The sequence below is a fragment of the Lates calcarifer genome, linkage group LG13 (genome assembly GCF_001640805.2).
Source record: "Lates calcarifer isolate ASB-BC8 linkage group LG13, TLL_Latcal_v3, whole genome shotgun sequence".
Lineage (NCBI taxonomy): Eukaryota > Metazoa > Chordata > Actinopteri > Centropomidae > Lates > Lates calcarifer.
In genome coordinates, this window is record NC_066845.1 from 10,199,708 (window position 1) to 10,225,718 (window position 26,011).

A 26,011-nucleotide genomic window follows, 5' to 3' on the forward strand; every position below is an offset into this window, starting at 1 on the left:
TATATTTACAGGTGTTTCTGTTATTTTGTCCATGCTTTGTATATCAGTTAACACTGTGCTACAATTAGTGTTTACGTTTTGTCCATCCATTTAACTCAAGTAGCGTAGAGTAAACATTAGAAACAGCTCTAAAATGACCATAATTTTGTGAAAGAATTTTTACACATATTGGATGATTATATACAGTATCTTACATCTTGTGCAACATACAAAAGGTTAGTAAATTACATCACGCATTAAGAATAATAATGTAATTATCCACATTTATATTTTAGCTTCAGGCGATGCAGGACTTCCACAATCCAAACACAGTCTGTTCTCCACACTGCTGAGACCACAGGAAAATTGATCAGAGCTAATTTGTAAACTTCAGAGGAAAATATTTATTACAAGAACAACTTGACAGCATTTCAACTTCAAAAAACAGTGAAATCTTGCAGTATTGCTATTTCATACATACAAATTCCACAATGTCAAGCAATCTGTACATTTAAACTTAAGTTTTAGTGAAAATAACATTAGCAAACATGAAATTGTCTGATCGTGAACATTCAGATTTCGCTGGCTGGGGACAGAGAGGAAAAGAGAGTTTCATGAAATTTGTTTGACGTTGTGCAGGAAAAAGAGAGAAATTTATTACCAAGAATAATGCATGTTTGTATGAAGTCACAGTTCACATAACTGGTTGATTTTTTAAAACCAGTTGATCAAAATGCAAATGTCTTCAAATATTTAATTAAAGCAATCAGAATATAAGTGAATATCTGTTTATACAGGCAAATTGATAACCAGCTACATATTAGATCAATGTAGCTCTAACAATACTGATAAATCATAAACTATTTGTAGTTGAGTCAGCATTAAATCAAATTGCTGTATCTCTGAATAATGTAAAACAGCCAAAATATGTTTATTTTGTCTGGAGGATCATTACCGTTTTTAAAGTGGCAACATATTTGAAGGATTATGTCTGTTTACAGTTAACTGTTGAGAAAATTGGAAAATCTTAAAATGCTCTACCTCATTTGGATTTCCCTAAACAGTTATTCACCTACAGTACTTGGGACACAGATGTCACTTGACCCAGCTGAGACTTGATTTCATAAATAAATAAATTAGACCAAGATCGCTCCCTTCTTTACTCCACCTCTGTACATGTTCTCATATAGTATGTACACAAAGATATGCACAACTCTTTTCATTGTGTCAGTGTCCTGCAAAAATGACTTTTTATCACTTTTTTCTCTTTCTTACTGACATTGCCTCCACAGTCTCTATGGAAAATACCTAACTTCCGTAACACTTCAAAAACATCAATTTCTCTTAACTGACAAGATTTTTTTTTTTTTTTTTTAGGTTGTGGGGTTTCTGCAGGGCACTGACACTACAGGTCCTTTGCTTTTTTTCTTTACTTTCCACTTTCAAATATATTTTACAAAGTTCACACCAGATAAATACCAAAAAACAGAAGTGCTGTAGCTGGAGTCTGGCCTCTCATATCGATGACAACTGTGCGAGACCTTAACAAGAGAACCCTGATATCCAGTTACAGTATCTATTATTCATGCATTGTTGCACACATGCAGTCACTCAAGTCAAAACCATTCTTCATCCATCAAACTTCACCTTATCATACCATCATTATTGGCTCTTATCAGCACCAGAACATGTCACTCTAAAAGTATGGAAGAAAAATTACTGTCGAGAAAACTGTTGTTCCTCTTCTTTTTTTTTCTTTCTTTTTTTTTTTTTTTTGAACTGTGAATAAAACATGTCTTTCTTTAGCCACTAGATGTCACCATACATTGTGTCATGTCTTAGAAATCAATCTACTAAAGTAGGTTATCTGGCTTCTCCTGTTTAAAAACAAGAAGTAGGATTCAGAGGCAATAAATTATTTATCTTCATCATGAATTGTACATCTAAATCAAGTATAATTTATAATATAAATTGGCAATCTTCCTCACAATTTTCCACATTCACACTCAAACTCTCCAATTTCTGTTATCATAAACAGTTAATGATGGCAATGTAGTGTTACTGAATAGATCTTACTGATGTTGAGCAAAAACATTCAAAAACTAACCTGCGAATACATTTTAAGGCAAAGGGAATCGTCAAGGCATTTCCAACACCAATATTGCATAGCTAAGGCAGCATAGAACTTAATACAGTGAATATGTACATTAAACTGTATATTTCAATGCCTTCTTATATACAAATTACCCACGTCTCTCAGTGAGCACATCAACATGTATTTACACATTCATTCTCCTTAGCGTTTGTCTTCTGTACATGTATATTTTAGTGTTGTGTTTCCAGAGTACAGGTTGGTCGGAAGAAGAGCTCTCAACATATCTGTTTCAGTGACAATGACACAAAGTAATATAACCTTCACTGCTCCTCAAATGTTTACACTTAATCCACTTAAAAGTAGAACTTAAAATGTTTTTACTGCATTAAACATAAACCTAAAAACCTGTAACCACATTAAGCATTTTAAAAACACATTATCTATCCTGACTACATCAACTGATTGTGAAAAGCTGACATCATACATTAATAATAACATCAGACAACTGTACAGAGATTGGTAGTGCATGTAGTGTTCATAAAGTCACAAGAATGATGGGGGTACCTGTGTCTATGTTACCTATTAGTATATTGTAAATATGAGTATACTGGGTCACATATGAAGACCAATAATGTGGAGAGACTGAAAATATCACAGTCGGTCACAACAGTCAACAGTACTTTGACCATCAAGGCAAGCTGAGATGCTATGGCAAACCACAAGAGGGAGCTAATGGGTCTGACTAAAGGTTTAGTGTTTTCTCTCCTTATAGAGTTGCAGCTTTAAATCTCTGGCACTTTACCATGCCCCTCAGTGGGGCACATGGCAGCACATATGCTCTCTCTCTACCTCTCTGTATCAACCTTGAGTGTCTTGCAAAAAAACCAAAACCCAAACAAACAAAAAAAAAAAAACACCTGATTGGCGAAAGCATCCCCATGCATACATTAAAATGACAGTAAAAGTAGTTTTAAAGACCATTCCTTTGGTAATAAATAATTTGGCTTGAGTGCAAAATAAAAGCAACGTGAACCCCCTGAAGTTGTTCAGGAGAGAAACTAAGTGAAAAAGAAGGAGTGTTTGACATGCAATGAAAACAGTCTATAGCCCAGTCTTAAGTCTGTCTGTTTTTTTTTTATACAGTAGTCAAAGTTCATGACAACAACCACCTGTGTCATACTCATCAGTTTTGTGCTACATCCAAGCTTCAGAGTCCAGGCTTCCTGTCTGTCCAGGGTAGGAGCAATCTTTGTTGCCCATGGCTGGGGATCGTGGCTGAGGGTGAATCATGTCTGCAAAGGCCTGGTGCAGGCCCTTGCATGTGGCCGGACGGCCAGTAGGATGAGAGCTCTTAGGGGACAGCGGTGGGGTGTGGCACGGGGAGAGAGTGTTGTGAGCCTGAAGGTCTCTGTAGCTAACCGGGGTGGGGATACGCGAGGGGCTGTTTTCTGGCCTGTTGTCGGTGCGAGGCCTGAACCTGCCTCTCATTTTGTGCTTGGAGATGGGGGCTACCCCGTCTGCCCTCTTCTGCCCTTTCTTAGCCTGCGGCACTTCTCCGTCTGTGTCCCCATTTGCCACGGGTGAAGATGGCGGAGGGGACTCGGAGCGGGATTCGCTCAAGCTGAAGCACATGGAAGAGTTTTCACTTGAGGAGTCCTGGAAGGAGCAATCCTCAGAGAGGGGGAGGGCAACAGGTGACGGACACGCCTCCGGGGGTGGGAGGTCATCACTCCTGTCCCCATTTTCAAGGTCATACGGTAAATTTGGCTGGTGATTCTCCAGGGGAACATCTCCTTCAGGTCCTGTGCCCCAGCCAAGCTGACCCTGCTGACCTGTCAACCCCCCTGTGGGAGGACAACCTCCATGGTCTCCATTCATGTTCCTACAGTGGAAAGCAGGTTGTGAGGGGACCTGATTCATTAAACTGTCCGACTCTGTGTTGCCAAGGCCAGGCAGGGAGGATGGGACCTCCCTCTCCTCTATGGAGCTAGAGATGGCGGGGAGCTTCTTGAGACCCATTCCACTGTCCCCCCACTGTTCAGGCTCTCCTTGACCGAAGTTGTGTGGTCCTCCAAAATTGTGTCCATAAAGTAAATGTAAGGGGTCCTCGAGCGGGAAGTGACGAGGATTAGTTCTCTTAGACTCCCTGAGGTCAGGCAGAGCTCCTATCTTTGCCCCCACGTTCAGGGAAGAGGAGGACGAGTTAGAGGAGGAATAAGCAGAGTCAGTGACATTAGAATCAGTGAGTATTGGCACTGAATGTGTCCCAGCTCCCTGCTGGGCCACTACTCCTGTGGCTTTATTAGACACTCCTCTAGCCTGCTGCGTATTGGCAAGAAACTCAGCCTCGAAGCTACGATACAGGTCCTGCTCCCTTTGGGGGTCTAGTGTTGGCAGCATCTGGAAGCCAAAGCCTAGTCCTTCCTCCTCGGGCTCCTGGCGCTCCAGGCCAGGCCAGTTCCTGTGATGTCCACGGCCAGCAGAGCGAGGGCCCTGCGACGTCCGAGGGGAGCGAGTAGCGTGATGGTGAGAGTTGCGGGGAGAGGAGTGTGGTGAACGTCGACCTCCTGAGTTTACCGGCGGCAGCAGTCTGCCTTTTCCTACAGAGGGTGAGCGCGGGGCAGGAGGTCTGGGAGTAGTTATAGTCTTCTTGCTGGGGCTGCTGTTGCTGCCCTGGACCCCTTTAACAGGTGAGTTAGAGCACGAGGACGACTGCCTCTTGGTGAACCCACCACCTATTCTGGGAGAGGATGGGGGCACTTGTTTGGCCCGTAGGTCCTCCCGCCTGTCCGAAGCCGGGGGCTGAGGGTCTCTGCAGAAGGGAGCGGGACTTGGGCTGGCATCACTGGACCGAGTACGGCTGGATAACTTACTCTGGCTGTGGGAACGTGGAGCGTGGAGCCTCCTTGGGCCCTCATTTCCAAGGGAGCGGCCCCTCTCTGTTCGAGATGTCCGTGCTCCATCAGAGGATCCTTGAGGGGGGTTGGGTTTGAGAATCGGAGCAAGCGCAGCGCGTTCCCGAGATTGACTGCGCGCACGGGGCAGTGAGGGACGGAGGGATGGGGTCTGATTTCCTGCTCCGGGCCTCTCAATCATATGCTTCCCCTCCTTGCGGTTGACGAGCAGGACTACCTCTTCACCCGAGCGCCGTGAGGCACCACCAAGAGAATACCGACCCCCTCCTCCTCCTTTAGATGAAGCTGTGGAGGAGTCACTGTCTCCAGACAGCCGTCTTGTCACTGGTAACATTGTCTCCTTGTTCCTATAATGGAAGGAGGAAACAAAGAATCAGTTATTTTCATAATAATACCACATACTTAAGAGAAATAGTCCAGAATTTGTCAATCCCAGTTTCCACTCATTACTCACATTACTACACAGGTGGTATGAAGGCAGCATATTGCCTCTGACTCAGCTCCAACACATTTATCATAAACATTATCCTCTGTCATCCCATGAGGTGACATGTAATGTGCGATGCTGAGGATTTGTGAGTATTTCCCAGCCTCCCACTGCCACACACAGACAGTTTTTCTAACCTAAGGCTCTGTGTTTCTTAGAACAGTGGGCAGCGACAGCCGGAGGGGATTACGGGGAAAGATAAGAACAAGTGGAGGCAGGATTAAAGGTCTTGCAGATTTTCTAACCCAACACACTGCAATGACCTTTCTCAACCAGACACCACTCAACAGTCACACACCAGTAGAACTATGAGGTTTAACTGTATAATCAGCTCATACTTCACTTACAGGACGACAAAAAACCTAGACAGATTTGATGAGCACAGGTCAAGAGTGTGTACTGTAAACTGGATATTTAAACACTCAGCAGAGGCTCTGTTAATTATGTGATTAGGAAAATTTCAAATGTGTTAAAATATATAATTTTATATGTAGATAATAAAATAGTATTTGGTCTGTTTCTCAACTAATCATGACAGGGCATACTGGCCTGTTTTACTCCAAGGTTTAGAAATATTTCTGTTTTTTAAAAGTGTGTAAAGTTGTTGTCTGGAATCCATGTATTAAATATCTGTCAGTCAATTCGGGAATAACAGCATGCTGCAATTCTGTGTTCTGAATTGAGGATACACTTTGGTTTTTAATAAAATCACAGACTGTGCCTTTAATTTGAGTTTTTATTACACCAGACTTCTAAAGTTATCCTCAGAAATTAGATTAGTATATATTCAGGCATGGTAATTTGCCTGCATGGAGCCCACCTGTTGACCTACTTCCCCAGTTAGCTGTGAGCAGTTGTCTAGGGATAGTTGTCAGATTAGTCTTCATCTAGTCTGGTGCATTTGAAAAGAGAAGCCCCACCCACATGGAGGTTAATTCAAATGAGCTGTTGCCTTGACGTCTGGTCTGAGCCATCACTCGATACAGAAATGAGCAACACGTTGGCTGGAAGCCAAAGTAAACCACCATTCAGCTCCTAATTGTGTTAAACAATGGCGCCTTCACACTCTGACATAGAGGAAAGGTATGTGACCAACTGGACCTTTTGCCGGCTTCATGGAGAGCAGCTCTCACTGACTTTAAATCCCATAGAAACAGCTACCAATAAAGATCTTAACATGCCGCTGCTCTGGCTCTGATTCAGTCAGCCTGCCCACTGCCTGATCACTGATGCTTCACTTCAGAAGCACATCAGAGAGGACTGATGTGTGCTTTCATTTCTCACTGGTTTCATACAGATTCAGACCATCTGTTTACCATGGCAAGAGAACAAAAGCTTAAGCAACAGCTCTCACAGAATCTCAGCCATGATAGACAGTCAGTAGTCTAATTAATTGAATGAAAGTAGATGAGAGAAGAGTGTGGAGAAAGAAGAGCTGAGTAAACGTGTTTGGTATCTACCTTGTGGCCACTGGGAGGTGCTGTAGGGTGGCTGTGTGAGGTGGATTTATCAGGGCAATGTCACCTGAGATTAGATAAATCTGCTCTGGTCTAATCTGTGGCTTCCTGGCATGTGTATTTCGTGTGTATATTCCCTGTTTTTTCTTAGTGTGTGTATGTGTGTGTGTGTGTGTGTGTGTGTGTAAGCCCTGCGTGTCTGCTCGTCTGTGGGCAGGAAAGAGCAAGTGGCAAAAACTGCCAGGCTTACTTGTGAGAGATTAATTTCTTATCATGGTATCACACTCATCCACACACTTGCGCAGACACGCTCACTCACCTGAGAGGATTAAAGTGGCGGGGTTCTGAGCGGTCTCGTGGCGGCCGTGGGAGCAGAGGACGAGCCGCGCCAGAGTCAAGCTCAGTGTGGGCAGAGGCGTTCTGAGATCGGCCCGACCGCGTGGAGGAGGAAGAGGAACATGGGGCAGAAGGGGGCTCCATGGAACGCCTGTCCGGCGGCTTGTAAGGAGCTATGCCATCGTTTCGCCAGTGCGGACCCGGGCTGGTGGAGCGGGAGGAGTGGGCGCTCGAGGACTTGCTCTGAGCCCCCTGACCTTGGCCACTGGCTTTAGCCTGGTGGTAGCGGTGGGCTAGGGAGACGGAATGATAACAGGCGGTTAAGACAGACTTCTAACTAACATTGTCAGACTGCCTGTACAATCATCAAGGATAAAGGTCATTTAGAGGTCCGGAAATACATCACAGCCAACCACATCAATGCAATCAAGCTCGTAGAAAGCAGCAGTAGATCAAATACTGTTGCTGCCTCCCTAAGCCAGAGAGATGGGACCTTTACATGTGAAACAAGCCAATCAGAGAAACGCAGGTGATCCCACCATTAGGGAGAACATTTATAGAAAACAAAGGGCATATTTCCATAATCACTTAATACTGTATGATCTTCAACATGGCCTCTTGTGGCTAGAAATGTAACACCAATTATGATACCAGCTAGTGTCAGCTGTCCAGACCAGACGGTCAGCCCTTGACATCACCACTTCAGCAGCACTTTGGAGAAGGAGGGTCAGCCTCACCCAGCATAGTTATGAGCATGTATCACCGTGGTGCTGACCAAACTGAGCGTGGACTTTGACTGGTTAGGTATCCAGTTTATAAGTGAAAAAACAAAGTCTTTGTGTTGAGATGAGCAGCTACACAGATGTGTTATGGAAACAGGTAGTGACAGAGGAATTACAGAGTCTTCATTAACAACATAAATTTCTTAAACCTAAATTTCTTGGCATTGGTCAGGGTGATACAGTCTGATTGTTGCTGGGTGATACAACCATAACAAATGAGTCAACAGCAAAAAATAATAAGAATTAAAAAAAGGTGAAATGACAGAATTTAGAATTGTATAAATTATGGTAGCATCTACTAAGAGTGAATGACAAAAACTATTTCTCAACACTGTTGACCTTCCCAGTGTCTGCTCCTAGCCTGGACATAGAACATTAGACATGAATCATGTGTATATAATCTTAAATGCATTATGAATTATGTAACACTGAGGCACAACAGTGAAGTTGTTTTGTATGAGCCTGACGGGGAATAGGAAGTGACCTCACCAAAAGCAGCACAGCGACACGGGTCATGCTTGTCCAAATAGTGCTCTAATGTGTCCCAGCCCCCTCCGACGCGGACCATCACATGAGTGCGAAGGACCTGATGCAAGAAAAGGAAAAAACAAGGCTTCAGTATATGAATTGAAAATAACATACACATTCACGTGCAAATAAATAAAATGAGCTAAATGTTTGGATGTATTGCAGAACCACACACACTGCACAAGTCAATAGATATGCAAATTCCACCACTGGGGCAGCGTGCTGAAAGCTGGCCAGCCCTCACTGTTACGTAACATCTAGATGCACCCCTGCCTGTGCCCCCTGCCTTTCCCTCCCCCGCAACTCCTCTTTCTCCCACATCACCCCCAGCTGCTGCCATTATGAGGGCTGTTCATTGCCATGCCGACTCACAATTAAACAGAGTACGGTGGCATAATAAAGAGCCAAAGTGCTGTGAAAGACACTCTTTTTTCAGCCTCTCTCTCTCTCTCATGCCTCTCAGCTGGCTTCCCCGTGTTTTCAGAGGGTAGCAGGGTGAATTAGCATGGTAACAACTCACCCCTGCTGTCCTCTCTGCTCCTCAGCTGAGATTTCAGTTATCAGGGAGAGGAGCAAAGAGGAGAGGGAAGGAGGGTAGGGGTGTGTGTGTGTGTGTTGCTGGATAGCCATAACAGAGGGGGGTCGGTGGATATGTCACTTCTTACTCTCCTCCGCTCTTTGAGGCACACACATCCACAAGATCGGACCAAAGAGCCTCGCTCCCTCCAGGCAGAAGCTGCCTTCGCTGAGGCAGCACACTGATCCCTGATGTGACAGCCCCGTGGATGCATCCCCTGCCTCGGGTTGTGTAACAGGGTCTGCCAGCCACATGTTTTAAAGGTTGCACCCGTGTCTCTGAGGGGCTGCCAAGGCAAAGCCATGATGGTACATCTGTGTGGGCCCGTGCAGAGTTCATCACGCGTGGCACGGGATCTAATCTCGGCGTTCACTGATCAGAGAAAAGGCCACAGACGAGGCATATGCACCGAAGTCTGACCCCCACCTTCTCTCTCTAATACAATCCCTGTCAATCCACCACAAGTCTTTTCATTGGCCTCGCTCCCTTTACTACATCAGATGCATCAAAACAGCTGATCTGCTTATCTCTATCAGACCTGAGAGTATAAACTGCTTACTCTCCACTGCTCTGGCCTTATGTCAGTGACAGGTTTACTGTTTGTGTGATGCAGCATGACCATCGTGAGCCAGCAGTGAAAAACAGAGCTGGACGAGTTTCATGTCCTGTGTTTAGCATTGCTGTGATATGAATTCTCATCACAAAGGTCTTTTGCAGTGTACAGTACACTACAACAGAGATGTTGTTGTGACATGTGAAGACATGGCTTCATATCTCTATGTAATGACTTTGTTATTGTTTTGCACTGTGGAGGAGGAGTAGCTGCCATGTTGGTAACAGCCACTGGGGATATAAAACAAACACGTCGTATTGTGCTGTGATAATTGGACGACTATAAAGAGAATTATCCAGGGTCATAAAGTGATACTTGCACAGCACTAATTTCCAGACATTCAATTTACAGTAGTCATCTAACAACAACAACAACACACTCTGCTAATGATCCCTATTTTTGCATGACATGAAATATTGAGACACAAAATCTACATATATGGATACTGTAGAAAACAAACCTGCAGCATAATCAGAAACTGAACGATCAACTACTCAAAATTACAGTAACACTTGTATGACAAAATCTTGTGCTTTATCACATCCTGTATCACTTTTTCACATCCAACAAGCTTACTACGCATTTCATATTTTATGCACATTGCTGCAGCACCTCTGAGGAGTATGTTGAGGCTAAATAGATGTTTTGGGACCATGTTTCACTTTAGATCTGTGGCTCAGCTGCCAGATTTCCCAACAACTGAAGGGGTATCACAGTCTTCACCACTGTAGAGAGAGACCCAATCCCTGTTTCTATGGCAACAGCTAACCGAGAGACTTCTTGTCATCATCGCGGGGGCGTGCTGAACCAATTTCTCCTTAAATCTTGCTGGTGAGTTCAAAAATTAAGCTCACGGTTCATTTCAACTGTTGTGCCCCACGACCGAAGGCATCTCCTCCCCTCTTAGGAGGCGCGACCTCCCTGGGGACAAAGGCGCCTTATTAACTCCCCTCCCTTGTTCATATGGGCCCCGTTCGCCCATTTGCTTTCTCCACTTCATCCCCTGGTTCAAGCCTGAGATCCTTGTCACAGCTTTGGCAGATGAATAGGGGTTTGTTGGCTTTCAAAGCGGCTGCCCGCTTCCTGCCCTCAGAAGAATAAGGGAAGTGTGTTGGGTGCACTTGTAGCTGCTTGGGCATATGCATAATCACTGTCATCCCCAGTGAGGGATCAGGAGAGGGCGGAGACAGTATGAAGAGAGCTAATCTGACAAGTCAAAGGCTCACGGGCATACATGAACACACACACAGAGTCCATTCTCAAACAGGGACATTTAAATATGTCTGACACGCTAAAATGGCTGCTCCAACAGGCGAACATGAGGTTACATTGATTACTTCACAGTGGGTGGAGTGGAGGTCAGAAAAGGGGGAGGATTATGTATTTAAATTTTTGCTGAAGTAAAGGGTTGTTTTTTTTTTTCTTACTCCAATTATAAAAATTAATTTATCTATTTTTAGCTTTCCCTTGCAGGATTTTTTTTTTAATGGAACAAATAAGCACCGATGATGGCTTCTGTATGGGCTTTGGATCATAGAGGTGCCATATGCAGAGGACAACAATCCTGTCTCTGTCTCATGACTTTATTTTTCTCATCACAGTGAAGCAGACCAATATTATATAATAATATAATAATCTATTTTATAATACAAATAGATTTTAATGATCTAACAGGTTAAATTTAAATACAGTGTTTAAATGTTATCTCTATTAATAATACTTGCATCTTACAATTTTTGTTTGTTTGTTTGTTTCTTGACAAAAAGTAACAGCAGTTACAAGTGTAAAGTAAAGTTGGCCTAAATCATAACTCAGTTTCAACCTTTTATAGAAAATGGATAGAAAAAGAATAATTTTGTTATATTTGTCATTTTGAAATTGCTAATTGCACTTTTAATATGTGTGTTGATGGTTAATGTGAAAATAATTAATATATTTAAATTAGATTGCACCATCTTAAATTCTTTACGCTTTTGGAAAAAAGTGAAAAAAAAAAAAACAGTGTAGCAGCTCAGTATTACATTTTAAACTGTTATGTGGAGGATATTGTTTTTCCCTTACAATTAGCCCTGTTAAATTCAGTTCATGAAACCCTCTCAGACTGTGCTTCTTGAATAAATAAACTGTTCACTGTAACATAGAAAATGTAGGAAAAGACAAGGGTGGCCCAAACATTTTATCATGCTGAATGTATCAGGTCTCCCTGTCTGGATAAAGTGGCGCCGCTCATAGTAAAGAAATATTGACATCACTGACGGTTAGGCAGCTCGATCCTGTAAACGCAGGCAACTTGGAAAGCCACCCAAAGAGTCCATTAATCTGGCAGCACTACATTTTAGGTAAGTGAGACCAAATCGATCCCTGGTATCAACCAGGCTCCCTGCCCAGTCCTCTGAGACCTGATGTGGGTACAGTGGCAGCTCTTAAACTGAAACTGAGACAAACAGTCCGGCAGAAACAGGCCAGAGCCAAGATAAGGACCAACTCAGGAAATGACCTAAAGCTCTATTTGTGTCTCAGTGGAAAAAAGTACAGTCCTGGGAGTGGGCCAGACGAAGGCAGTGTGCAAACACTCACATGAGAGAGAGAAATCACAATGCTGTAACATGCACTGTACAATTCACTAGGCTTCGATGCAGCCAGTCAGCTTAGTGGTTTATCTGTTGCTACTGTACATAACCTTGCTCCTCTTGAGATAACATATGATGCCATATGCCTGCACCGTATGGTTCCATGCAATTACTGCAGGCCACAGTCTTCTATGCTATTGGCCAGAGTAGACTATAAATATATTCAACTGAACATGAGGTGTGAAACTGACTTAAAGGATAATTCAGGTTTTCAGGTTTTATTTTTGTCGTTTTGACCCCATTTATCGGGTGTGATAATACTGAACTCACAGAAGTGATTTCTGAGATCTGGCAACATGTCAACTTCTCATCATCAAAGTCTGCAGGTGCAAAACACAGTCAGATAAACCACTTTATCTGGAGGTAAAATCAAAAGTAAAAGTTAAATCAGGCAACCATGAGGGATAGACGTATATACATGAATTTTGAGTAACAATAATCTGCACAAAAGAAGCAAAAGCATTTGCACGCTGCCATCTCATTGTCTTTTCTTATCTTACTCAATGACAATGTTCCAACCACAAATTCCCTGTAGAATAAGAGAATCTAGAGCAAGATAACAGTGCGTGGGATGTTGATCTGTTACTTACTAATGTTTGCAATGGACTGTTTGATAAATAATTTTACCATTCACTTTTGATTTGGTGGGGGGGGGGTTAAAACATGTACAGTCATTGTCTTTCTTGTCCATTCTGACTTCTTTGTTGTCATACTGCCTTGCTCTCTGATCTCAGGAATGAAAACAGGAACGACGGCCAAAACTACTAATATGACCCACTTTCTAATAAATCACATTTTTCCCTTTAAGTGCAGCTGACCTGACACTGGGCAGGAACCTTTATTCTTGCATTTTGTAAACTTATGCCACAAGTGAGGTGAGATGATATAATTATAAGTACTGCTGTTGTGTATTGTTTGTTTTGATAGTATTGCAGAAATTTAGTAGATCAAAGTGAAAAAAATATATATCATAACAATCCACAAGTCATTTGTTTGGCATGATAATGTGCTGTTATTTTCATATGAAGTGAATCATACACAGACATGTAAAATGTTTACAGATAGGGTGAGGTTTCCGGTGGTGACGGCTCACCCTGATGAAGATCAGTGCGCTGGAGTCTCCCACTTTGTACTTCCCCTCCGACACCTTGATCATCGGAAACTGAGCTGGACAAGAACATCGGCCCAAAATCTCCCGCACCTGAGGAGAACAAAACGGGACATTTTAACAGTCAGAGTGCACAAACGTGACACACACACAACTGAGAGGAACTTAACAGTGATCCCTTCCTGTTCTTGAGGTCAGTGCACCCAAGTGAGATCATGTTTAGACAAATCTCTATAAGGTATGACCACAGTACTGCTGGTCCTGTGAGTGCTATGTGTCAGCAACACAATGACTCTGTTTTATGGTGTGAGAAATGAGCAGTCTTGGCTGCCTTGGTGTGTGTGCGTCATTTTCCTGTCAACTTTTCTCCCCAAGTACCTACTGAGTGCTGAAATGCCCCGCCCCGTTCCTTTACCACATTAAAAGCCCTGCTTCATCTCATCTCTTGAGAACATTTTGGTAACTCAGCTCACCGCAGAGGGTAACAAAAGCACAAAAACATATATGTGGACGTGCTAATGAATACTCTCTCTCTCCAGCTCTCTGGGTTGTTACATGACAATGTTTCTGCTCGTGACATCATGAACTGAAGAGGGAGAGAGAGCGAGAGAGAGAGCGAGCACTCAGTAAACCAGACTGGTGGCAGTGATGATGTCAGCAGGCCTGTGCTGCCAGCTGGGTTTTGAATCGAGGAGCCGGTGCCCTTGCTGTGGTTGGGGGTGCTTATTAGGCGACTGGAGTCAGACACAACTGCAGGGTGGAGCGAGATCCGCCTGTGCTGCACCGGCCCAGGCTCTCGCAGGACTGGACAACTTTGATGTTTTTCTTGGCGTCTCTCTGAGACAAAAAGCGTGTGCGTACTTGTCGACTGGGGGAGGGAGAGAAAGTCGAGAGGCAAAGTGAGGAAAGCACAGGAGGAGAGGAAGAGCAACTGGCTCCATAACTGCGTGTGTGTAAAAAGGCAGCCATTACAAAAGGCAGAAGTGTGTTTCATTGACGTTAAAGTGATCAAATGACGTGTTAGAGGAACATTTCAGGTTGTGCACTCCCTTTGGCTGTTTAGAGAAGCTTTCATGCTGTATACATGGCTCAATGGATATAGCTTGCTTGTTGTGTGTGCATGTGCTTGGCCTACAACACGTACATTATGGTGTACTCCTAAGATTAAGGGGGCACCTTGTTATTTTCTTGAAATAGCACCCTTCTTTCCTCCCCATGCTAATTAAAGAGGGAGGAATCGGTAGTAAGCCTCAGCATCTCACCTGCTGCTCTGTCCTCCCTCTCACCTGCCTCTGCCGAGCCATCTTTCCCTCCTTTCCTCTCTCGTCTGCTTTGTTGTCTATCAGCCTTTATTTTTAGCCCGTGCACTGGCTTAACCAGACCTATATTTGTCTTTCTCTGTTTTGCTTACATTTCTACATTTGCTTGCTCCCTCTCTTCTCTCTCTCGGTCTTGCATTCTGTCAGTAGGTTGACGAGCCCTGTTTGGAAAAACCCCAGCCAGTGAGTTAATGGAAAGATTGCCATGGCAACAGACACACACACAGCCTTACCCTTCCCTTTTTAACTGTACAGTTTGCCTTCTTTTTTTTTTTTCATTCTTGCTATAGTAAAGCCTTTCTCTCGCCCCAAAAACACCTCCCTCCCCCCAGAACTGTTCAGCTGAGGTCATAAGTTTTCCTCCAGAGGGAAGGTGCAGGACTCACACTGTGTCTCATATTAAACACTGAGCCGGATACACAGTTAGACAGTGAAGTGTTTTCATAATAACCTAATCAATAGCAGCCCTGGCATTTTAAGTATTTACTCTGCAGAATCTCTGACATGAAATGTGTGCACTTCCCATGTCTTCACTGTGTCAACAACGGGTGCGCTCAGACACAGTGAAACCAAAACACACACGCTATCGCACACATACAGAAAGAGACAGAAAGGAGGAGGAGCGAGACAAGGTCACGCAGGAAGCATGCGGAAGCGGGAGCTGGAACACTGGGGAAAAACTGGAAGGATGAATTATGGATGCATTGCTGGTCACATGAGAGACGCTTTCAGCAGGAGCTGCAGATGTTTGAGAGGGAAAAGGGAGAAAAAGGAACTGCGACTGAACAATCCACAGCACGCCCCTATACTGGGAATCTGCTGCGACTATCTTAAGATAGGAATGCAGAGATGTTTGCGCAAGAACAGAAAGAGAAACATTTTCATTATTGAGAGAATACTGTGACATTCCCGTTGAGCTGTTTCAGAGCAGTTTAACGTACAAGAACATACAGTGTACAGTACATATTCCTTTAATGAGCCCACTGCTAAGGCTGTGTCATATCTGCTCAGTGTGAGTCAACAATCTCTTTCCTTCCTGACCTGCAAACATCTGAGAGGACACTCATGGAAGAGATAGGCCAAGACTGAGCAAACCCCGGGGATGAAGAGAGGAAATGGGAGAGGGGGAGATAAAGATGTTTAGATTGTGTTCACCATTTTCTTTACTGATTTGCGATGTGGACAGAATCATAATGGTATCATAACAAGGGATTGTACATAGTTGCCAACATTGTTTTACTGTAATAGGTGTATTTGATGTTGCATAATTTGAATTTATTGGTCGTTATATTGTGAATACACAAGATATAGTTCTGGTTTTAGTTATTTAGCCGCATCCATTTGAATATTTGTCTGTTCTCCTCATGAGTCAACAAGCCGTGTACAACCACACAGTTTGCTCTAGTGCCTTCATCAAACATAGGTGTGTTGGCCTGCTGCGACTGGTTCCTTTTATGATTGCTGTGCGAAAAGATAATTATTGCAAAACTCAGACTATAAAAACAGATCATTACAACAACTCACTCCACAGGAATTTACATAAGGGTGTTTCCAGGATTTCACTTCTGCGCCTTCCGTGAGACAAATACAGAGTGGAAGTTGTTTATGACAGAACGCACAGTGTTTTCAAAGTTAAAGAAAACTGGGGATGAATAAAAGATTATACGGCACAGCACGTAAGAGTACACTGGAAACCTCCCAAGATGAAACAACCTTGTCATCAGATAAGCACGGAGAGACAAGAAAACTAGGCCACAGGGGGCGACTGCTTGGCAGGATGGAGATTATTGGAACTTGAGGGGTTATTGCTCCACCACCCACAAGTAAGCATTCCTGGAGCCTGTGAATGCACACTGAAAACAGCTACATATCAGAGTAGTCTATCCTCCTATTAAACTGCTGGCCTAACAGCCTTTATAAACAACGCCTCTGTGGACAACCATGCTGCATCTCACAAACATAGAACAGCCTCCTTTGCACACATTATCTCTTTAAACAACCTGAGGGGTGAAGGGAGGTTATGAATGACTGAATGAACGATAATTATGTTCTCTAATTATGTTGGACTGGTGGCCTGAGGGAATGCACTGGAGAGATCATGGGAATATAAGTATTTAGAGGCTGTTAGCAGCTGGTCCGACAGGCCAGGCTAGCCAAGGCAAGATGGAAAAACAGAGCGCCTCAGGGTCAGGTATGTCACTGAACGCATATGAAGAATGCATTAAAGCTATAGTTGGACACTTACCTATTGTTCTGTCAATATGTTGATTAGCTTTTTTTTGGGAAGAGTTTACCACTGTCTGTAAAATGTAAGGTTATAGCTAGCAGCAGTTTAGCTTAGCTTAGTATAAAGACTAGGAACAAGAGGAAACAGCTATCCTGGCTCTGTCCAAAGGTAACAAAATCCACCTACCAGCACCTCTAAAACTCACCAACTAATACATTGTATCTTGTTTGTTTAATTAATTTTTAAAAAATGTTAAAACAGCAATTTGTTGTTTCATAGGGGCTTATGTGCCGTATTATTTCTTTGCTGAGTGTAGTAACTTCCTGGGATCTTGACTACACATCAACGTAAAAAGCAAAATGTTTTCCAAACGAGATTTAGTGTGTTAATTAGTGAGTTCTGGTAGATTGATTTTGTTGCCTTTAAACTGTGCTAGGCTAGCTGCTTCCCCTGTTTCCAATCTTAATGCTAAGCTAAGCTAAGCAGCTGGCTCCGGCTAAATATATTAACAGATATGGAAGCAGTTTCATTCACACTTGTCTAAGTCTCTGTAGGAAAGCAAATGTGTGTTTCCCAAAATGCTGAACTATTCCTTTAACTGCTATCTTAATAATAACATGCTTCTATAAACTGTGTTGTATGTTTGATCAGGGTGAAAAATGTAATCATATTTGCTCCAGACGGGACAGACATCAGCCACTGATTAAAAAAAAAAAAAAAATCTCTGAAAATCAATGCCTGTCTTCTGGCCACATGACAAACAGCCCATCAGGGGCTGGGAGGATATAGGAATCTAATGGACATCAAGTGCTGGAAGGTGAATAACTCTATTATTCATCTGCTTCAGTCAAAAAGCAATGTAATCACTCAGTGGAGGCCAGTGTCTAACTCATTTGCCGCTTTGTGTTGATGAAGCTCAACAACACTCAGCACTTCTTCAGACAGGCAAGGTCAGAGGAATTGATATCCCTCTACTCTCTTCTCATGCTGACAGTCTCCACCTGAGACTGGCTTGGAGAGGCTTTCACCAGGCAGGTGCAGGAAACAACCAGACTACACTCGCGCAGACAAAGGCCAACTCAGATGGACACCAAATTAAACGATAATCATGCAAAAGATCAGCTGATAGCATCAAATGCCACAATAAAGACATAAAGCGGGCAGTATGCAAAGTGCAGAGTCAGCCGTTTCCACATGTACCCTGCTGCATGGAAAATAGCGGAGTGAGGTCTGATCTGTGCTGTTACTGTGCAAAGTCTAGAGGGCAAAATAACCTTTAAAATCCTAAACCCTTAAAAACACAAGTACATGTGACACAAGAGGGAGAAACACTGAAGGATGCCACGCTCTCTCAGCAAAGCGTACAAGTGTGACCCAATGCACAGCATGATGACCTACTTTTCTCTTCCCCTCTCTCTACTGTAGCTCTCCCTCCCAGAACAACATCCATCGCAGGCAGGTTTAACAGAGTGTACAGTAAAGTCACTCTAGGCACACTATCTGCCCTCTAACTCCCCCCATGTTTTTTATTTCATGAATGCATGAACTGGACCATAAGGTTAATGGAGCACACAGGCATAATACACACATTCTCTGTCTTTATCACCCTTCCCCTCTGTTCTGCTGGTGTTTCCATCCAAAGATTGAGACGTCCGCCTTTGATTACCTCGCTGCCAACAGTGGCGGCCTATTTATTTCCCCTCTACCATGCCACCAACAAGACATATTGTTCAGCTCTTTGCTTTTTATCATCTCCAGCAGAGACAGAGGTGGGGGATGGGAATGAGGGCTTGCACATATATGAACTAAACAAGGGCTGAAGCCTGGGGTGAGAAGAGACATGAACCAGTTTATATGAGTGAGCAGGAAGAAGGAAAGATGGCGAATGAAGGAAGCCGACAAAGGCTGTGAAGCTCTTATGGTCTGTTGTTTAGAAATTCACATACTGCACTGTATAGATGCACGCACATGGAGTAAACATGTAAACAATTAGAGTATGTATTAATGGGTCAGTGAGTCTAATTCAATTATTATATATATGTCCGTTTATAAAGGCACTGCATGTGTTTCTTTAACTAAACCCACAGCCTAAGTGCAAGTTATTTGTGAAGGTAGCAGACCATTTGCCTACGGCTCATTGCAGCATATAGGAAAATACTGGCTCAATCAAAGTTGCTGTCATAATCCCTCTCCAGTGGTGACATGAAAGGAAATCCCCTAATGCAAAGAATAAATGTTATGATTACGTGTACATACAGTATATGCAGCTGCTGCTGTTTGTACCATTCCTGAGAAAAAGCGACGTCAGGAATGGGAAAAAGGAAATTTTAGACTCACAAGTAACACTGACTCAAACTATGATAAAGGAAATGAGACGCAGGCCACTTCCTCAACTTTAGAGTGGAAAGACAACCCACTGTGAGGTGAGTAAGAATGTAGGTGGTGGCAGATCAGTGGGAGAGTCAGTAGGTATTTACATGAGGGTGTGTTGTAACCAGCAAAGTAAACTGGACAGACAACAGATTTACTTAAGATTAAATGCCTTTTATATCCAGGAGGTAGTTGATATGACACATCACAACAAGTTTAATGAGTCACTTTACTGTTGCACGAGTCAAGTATTCAAGGTCAAATTATGACTGCTGAAATGATAACCGGTCATATACATTTACTGTGATTATTGAATAGCCCTAAGAAGGAGTTGTACTTTGACTGACCACTGTCTGTTAGTATAGTGATTAGAATAATGACATCTAATCCTATTATCACAACGCCTGTATTGTCTCAAGATTAGTTTGATCATCCGACTACCAAACAATGTATAGAATAATAGAGTTGCTGAATGTGTAAATCTCATTGAGGTGATACGAGCTACATAAGAAACAAATGCCAAACTTTTTAAAATAGTACATCAGAATTAAAATTAGTTCTGAATATGTGATTCTGAATGTTTTAAATAACTAAATAAATGTACATTTAACTGTCTGATTGAATTGCCTCTCTCCGACTAGTTGATTGGTTGCAACACACTATACCTGGTGGTCATGCATGCACTCTATAGCTCACATTTTCTATGTGAGTTTTCAAGCATCCTTGGGACATACATGTAATGAGAACATCCTGGCTTGACATATAAACAGTGACTGTGGGTAGATGTTATCCTTCACCATTTGTTGGCTCATTTTAAGCTTTTTGTACAGAGAATATGATAACTACAAATGGAAGCGTAACATTTGTAGCATTGTAGTATCTCATGATTACGTAATCATTATTTACCAGATAAAAACTGGTAAATTAATGGTCATTAAAAAGGAGCCAAACATCCTATGAAATACAGTCCATCCTGGCTGATGCAGGAAAGTCTCATTCACCCACATGAGTGGGGGTAGCAGACATTCAGTCTGGTCTGTGTCGCAGCTGTGAACCAATGAAACTAAGCCCTTTAAATGTCTTCCTCTCCCTCGCTGTCAAACACTCATGTCCACTAGCAATGAGGTTTCCAGTAATTACAAGACACTAATCTCTCACCAGGCCACTGCATCACACAGAAATACAAAGAAAAGTGAAATACAAATACAAGTGTTCTGCAGGATAAACTTGCGGCTGATGTTATGAAGGACAGATGTTTTGCAGCAAGAACTGAATGGGTAGCTGATTGAGCAGATATTCGTCAAATTATTTAAAGAAGGAAGATGAACTCAATTAGAGCTTCCCTGATATAAAAAAATACACCAGGCCAGGAAATTAAGAGGTATTCAGTAGAAGCTGGAGTCATTAGAGAGAATGTGTTAGTACACTGTGAAGTACCCTTGATAATACTATACTATTTTAATACTGAGGCCTCTCATCTTAGTACCACTGTGGTTTCTAGTTTGAAGAGCCTCATGTTGCTGATGTGGACTGTTCTGCACAGCTTACATGCAAGCGCTTTTCTAAGGGTTGACAGGGAGGATGGTGGAGATTTTATTCACCAGACACATGACGACTGGGAATGCCACATCCTACATCAAAGGCCGTCACTATCCATCAGATGACACAGCGAATGCCGTGCGAGTGTACGTGTGCTCAGTTATGTGTCAGACAGACAGAAAAGGAAAGACAGGCATACGCTCTGTGGCTTTCCTGTGGACTTTTTGTCCCCAAAAATGTAGTCGGCTTGTATAATCCTCAGCACTCAGTCATATGAGTGAGAGTGTGCGTGTGGATTCAGACAGTCTGGATGCGAACAGCGCACACCCTCCTCCACATGCTCTCCTATTTCTGTCCGCAGAGGTCACACTGGAAGTGCTCTGCTCTGCTGGCCAGTCCAGCATAAGTGTGGGTGACTGTCAACTGTCTCCCTTCCTCCCTGCACTGCTGTCCCTCACATCTTTAGTGTCAAAGACTGGCATTGTTCTTCTCATCAGCACGAAAATATTAACTTCTCCCCCACGCTTGCAACCCAAGCATGTGCTCTGCTGCTCCGTCTGTCTGCTCATTAGCTTTGGCCTAATGAGATCTTTGCCTCTCTCTCTGTCGTGTGCTCGTGTCCAGCAGGGCCTGGCAAAGGTCAACCAGTTCAAACGGGACAAATGACGAGTGTTGATGGTTTGAATTCCACACGACAGGAAATGTATTGGAACCAAAATGCCAAGAGAAACATTTCTAGTAGCGTAGGTAAAGGAGAACACAGTTACCCACCTTCTTCACCTGCTAGATATTCTATTGATTGTTCCTGATGGACAGGCTAAATGAAAGAGGCTGAAGATGACTGTTAACAGTGATAATAACATCTGAGCCTCTAGAGGTGACATTTCTACAAGACTGCACGAGAAATAGCAGCAAGTTGACCTGTGACTTTTCAGAGCTCTCCTGCGGGAGAAAAAGCATTTAGGTGTCAACACACACACACACACACACACAAACTGACCCTACAGGTAGGCAGGAATTTAACAGCACAGTCTAAAACAGAGTTAGACATAGACCCATGCACACGCCCCCACACCACAGGAAATCTATATGGTGCCTGTCTTCTTCATAGCACCTACATGGTTTTTTCAGAAAGGCTGCTTCATTTCTGACACATTTCTGTGGGAGTGATTGTTTTTTTTTATCAGCTGCTTCAGGCTATTTGGCACCAGACAAAACACACTGGATGATATTTACTTTTCACCAAGGCCAGAGCTGGAGAAGCCTGTGGGAAAATGGATTCATATGTATCCTGGTAGCATGGTGATGTGATAAAATCTATTGTATTTCACTCTTAAGTTGTTGGTGATTATTCAATTGTGTGAAAACTGAGCTGTGAGATCATTACACTAGTCTAAGACTTGAATGAATCATAATGTAGTTATGAAACATTTTGGGTTTCCATGGCGTCAGCTAGGGTTATTCAGACACTGATATACAATGGCTGGAGCATTTTTCTTTTCACTGGCAACTCACCAACTCATCCAAATTTCGCATGTCACATAAAACTCTCTTCTGGGGCCAGATGAACGGCTCTGGGTCAGGTTCATCCTCATCCTCCACACTCTGGCTGCTCTCCTTCCGACCAAAACACCTGCCAGGCGGGCTCTGCTCAGCTGGCTCCCCGGCATCGATCCGCAGGCTCTCCTGGTCCCGGATCTCCTCTTCGATCTCCTCCTCCAGCTGGATCAACATGGGGGCCAGCATGCCGAACTTGGCGCCGCGTCGCGCCACCTCGAGGAGACACAGGACGAAATTCTTCTCGTTGCACCTCTCCACCAAGTCGTTGGTCTCGAACATGAGGACGTCCTTGATCCAGAGCTCCTGCCTGCACCAGGTGATGAAGTTGGACACGTTGTCCCGTGCCACAAACGAGCCCGGCACGACGTTGCGCGATTGAAAGACAACATCTTTGGATGGCACTTTCATGGACTGTGCAGCCTCCGGGTACTCCTGCTGGAAGTCCTGTGCGGCGCGGTTCACGTTGTTGGCGTGCCGACACAGGGCGCAGCCCGTCTCCAGCCCGTCCATAAAGGTGTCCGCAGTGATATCTAGGTCGTAGAGGGTGTTCAGCCATTCAGCCAGATCCTCCTTCATGGCATACAGGTATTCTTCACTGGATTTAAAGGGCCGGATACTCTTGGAGGCGGCGGACTGGATGTTGCTCTGATCAGCCATATTGTCGGATTATGTATCAATAAAGTCTACTTGATTATTCCAGATTGTCTCATCGCACGACTGCGCTCCAAAGCCTCATCCGCAAAAAACACTGAAACAACCGCGTTGACGCACCCATGCCGATTTGCATGCGCGGTTTCCTATCGGAGCTCCTTAAAGCCAGGCTTTGTGTTGTCACAAGCATTTCGGGATGCGGAGTGGCCCTGGCGCATGGATGCGTTTTCCGGATGTCTCTGCGAAACCCGTTTCCTTTAAAGAGCTCATCGCCGGGTCCCGGAGCGAGACCAGAAAATCGGAGCAGTCCGGGACGCCGACGCACACACCCATGCGTCGACCGGGTTAATCCACCCGGTGGCCGGTGGGTCCCCTCGCCCACAAAAATCCACGTGTCACCATTGCCTGTGTCTCCGAGGCGGTCAGTCAGATCGACTCCTCATCGATGAGAATCACGACCGCTGTGCAGCGCCGAATCCACAGCTCATCTTCCTACCCCTGCAAATAGGCTCAGCCCATGTTGCACCGCCTCTTGCACTGAATATGTTGACCTGCTGTAGCTTAGACCAGCAGAGCGACTCGGTGGCACATCCCATTATGAGGGATAAATGCTCGGCGGAGGAGGAAAACTTAACCCCATGTTCACCAACTCATCATATACTCTTACTCCCAATAAACCTGAAACGAGTGCGGTTATAATAACATACATTTACCACTGCCAGCCCACAAACAGCTCACATTAAAATGAGCATATTAAATCCCTGCCTTACCAGTGGTTACTGGTCTGCAAAGTAGAAATAGCACAATGTAAAAGTTCATCAGCAAAGTATACTTTAGGTGCTAAAGATAAAAGTAATCGTGATGCAAAATGGGTCTTTTCAGGTTATATGTTATGTTGCTGGACTTTAACTGTTGTTGCATTTAGTGTAGCCTGCTCCAGGAGGAGTCATGGGTCATTTAATCTATAAGAGCGCATAATATTTGAATTGTTGATCATGTTTCATGATAAATCTGAATCTGAAAAGTAACTACTGCTCTTAAATAAGTGTAGTGTGATAAAAAAAAAAGTACATGATTTCTCTCTGAAAAAGTTCATAAGAGATGCCTGGTGAAGTACACCTAAAAATAATATTGGAGCACGGTACTTGCAGCAAGTAACAAGCATAATTTTGTGAAGTTTATTTTGTATGTGTCTGTGTTCTCATGTTGTTTTGTCCGCCCTGTGAGAAAACTAGCAGCATATTTTTTTAAATGATTGTTCATTTGCGTTAAGACATAAACAGGCTTCATAGTCTCTCAATAGGGAGGTCTTTGTGCTGTGTCTTCAGCAAATAGCCTGAAGTGATAAAGGCCTTTAAAGCCTGCATCTCTGTATCATGAGACAGTCACTGTGCTTAGTGCAAGAAATTCCACTCCCACTGTAAAATCTTATCAGTGATTAAAAGATATGATCAAGAGGAATCTCTGCTATGTTAGTTAAGCTTTAACATCCTCATCTCTAACTCTTGCAGTTTTTGTATTGAATGATTACCGGTTTGTAAGGGGCAATGCACCAATCAATGATCTCACACCTGGGAGGACAGAGCCTGTAAACGCTGAAACAGGAGGAGATTGGCGATTAGAAGTGGAGACACACGAGATAGATACACAGTTGATAGACACTGTTATCCAGTTAAGTCAAAACAGGCTGTAAACAGAGCCTAAGACAGAGCAGCCAATTCAAGAGCACATGATCTAATGTATGCACGATCTGAAGTGTTTGTTCACATCACATATTGCTCAACAGGGCCTTTGCTAGTGCGGGGCAGGGCAGTGTACTTGTGGGGGTGAAGGGGGGGGTCTTAGATAGTAAGTTAACTTTAGTGTTGCATTAATTGACTTCTGTATCATCTAAAGAAATATTTAAGACCAGAATGAGACTGCAGGATCGACACAGAGCAACAAAAATCACAAGAGAGTGTTTTCTTTATACAAAGTCTATTGGTCTGAACATAAGGTTTGAAAATTGGGACAAATGTTGGTGCGAGAAACCTGACTTTCGGGTTCTGATGGTATGTTAGATTTTTGAAAACATGAGGGAAATTTGCTCTGGATTTTAAAGGTGCAGTCTGTGAGTTAACTCTAAACAAAGTGTAATCTTACAAGCACATGATTAGAAATTGCTGTGAATCCCAAGAGTTCTTTTAATGCAAACATTTTAAATGTTTTCTGATAGTGTTAAAAGGTTGTAAAGAAAGTTTGATTAAATTGTTGGGAGGCACAGAAATCCTGATCTCTTTTTGTCAACTCTTCAACATGGATACACCTGTAATATATAAAGCCAAAAATTTCTGACTATGCCTTTAAATATCTTTTCCTCCATCTCATTTCCCCTTTAAACAATCTTTTTATGTTGTGGGCTCTCCTCTATTGGAGCGGCTCATGTCCTCTCCTAATGTGTGATTGTTTGAATTAAAGCAGAGCCCACTGCCAAGAGGGAGGGCTTGTTTTCATTTAAAAAGAGGGCATGTGTCTGTTTAAGAAGGAGAGACAGAGAGAAAGAAAGGAAGGGAGGGGACGAAAGAGAGGTAGAGGGAGAAAAAGAGGGAAAGACAGAGAGAGAGAAAGAGGGAGAAGGTGGGGGTTGATGAGATCATTTTCTGGGCCGGGATGAATCAGCTTTTCTGTCAGTAAAGAGAGGGAGAGAGGGAGAGAATTCAGCACTCTATTAATCCACATGAGCAACTGGCCACAGCAAATGAGAAGCACTTCAAGATGTCAGCTGTGACCGGGTTTCCCCAAGGGATAATTTACAGGGCCTAAAGTAAAAAAAAAAATTAAAAAAAATCATTTAATCAA

At 43.4% G+C, this 26,011-nt stretch overlaps 1 protein-coding gene across 1 annotated transcript; it reads right to left on the minus strand.

Annotated features, from left to right (window-relative positions):
* Positions 1 to 355: 355 nt before the first annotated feature.
* On the minus strand, positions 356 to 24,966 carry gas2l1 (growth arrest-specific 2 like 1). The gene is made up of 5 exons (XM_018669458.2): positions 22,478 to 24,966; positions 13,493 to 13,600; positions 8,541 to 8,637; positions 7,253 to 7,562; positions 356 to 5,336 (listed from the first exon to the last, which is right to left on the minus strand). Exons 1-5 carry the CDS (start codon positions 23,177 to 23,179, stop codon positions 3,269 to 3,271), a joined length of 3,285 nt encoding a protein of 1,094 aa, XP_018524974.1. The 5' UTR covers positions 23,180 to 24,966; the 3' UTR covers positions 356 to 3,268.
* Positions 24,967 to 26,011: the final 1,045 nt, after the last annotated feature.

Bases quoted from the DNA above. Each gene is read 5' to 3' on its own strand.
- gas2l1 (XM_018669458.2), bottom strand. From the start codon at position 23,179: ATGGCTGATCAGAGCAACATCCAGTCCGCCGCCTCCAAGAGTATCCGG. The intron at 7,563-8,540 runs GTGAGGTCACTT...CCGTCTCCCTAG, and splicing joins GTGTCGCTGTGCTGCTTTTG to CCCACCGCTACCACCAGGCT. The intron at 5,337-7,252 runs GTGAGTGAGCGT...CTTCCATTATAG, and splicing joins CGCCACTTTAATCCTCTCAG to GAACAAGGAGACAATGTTAC.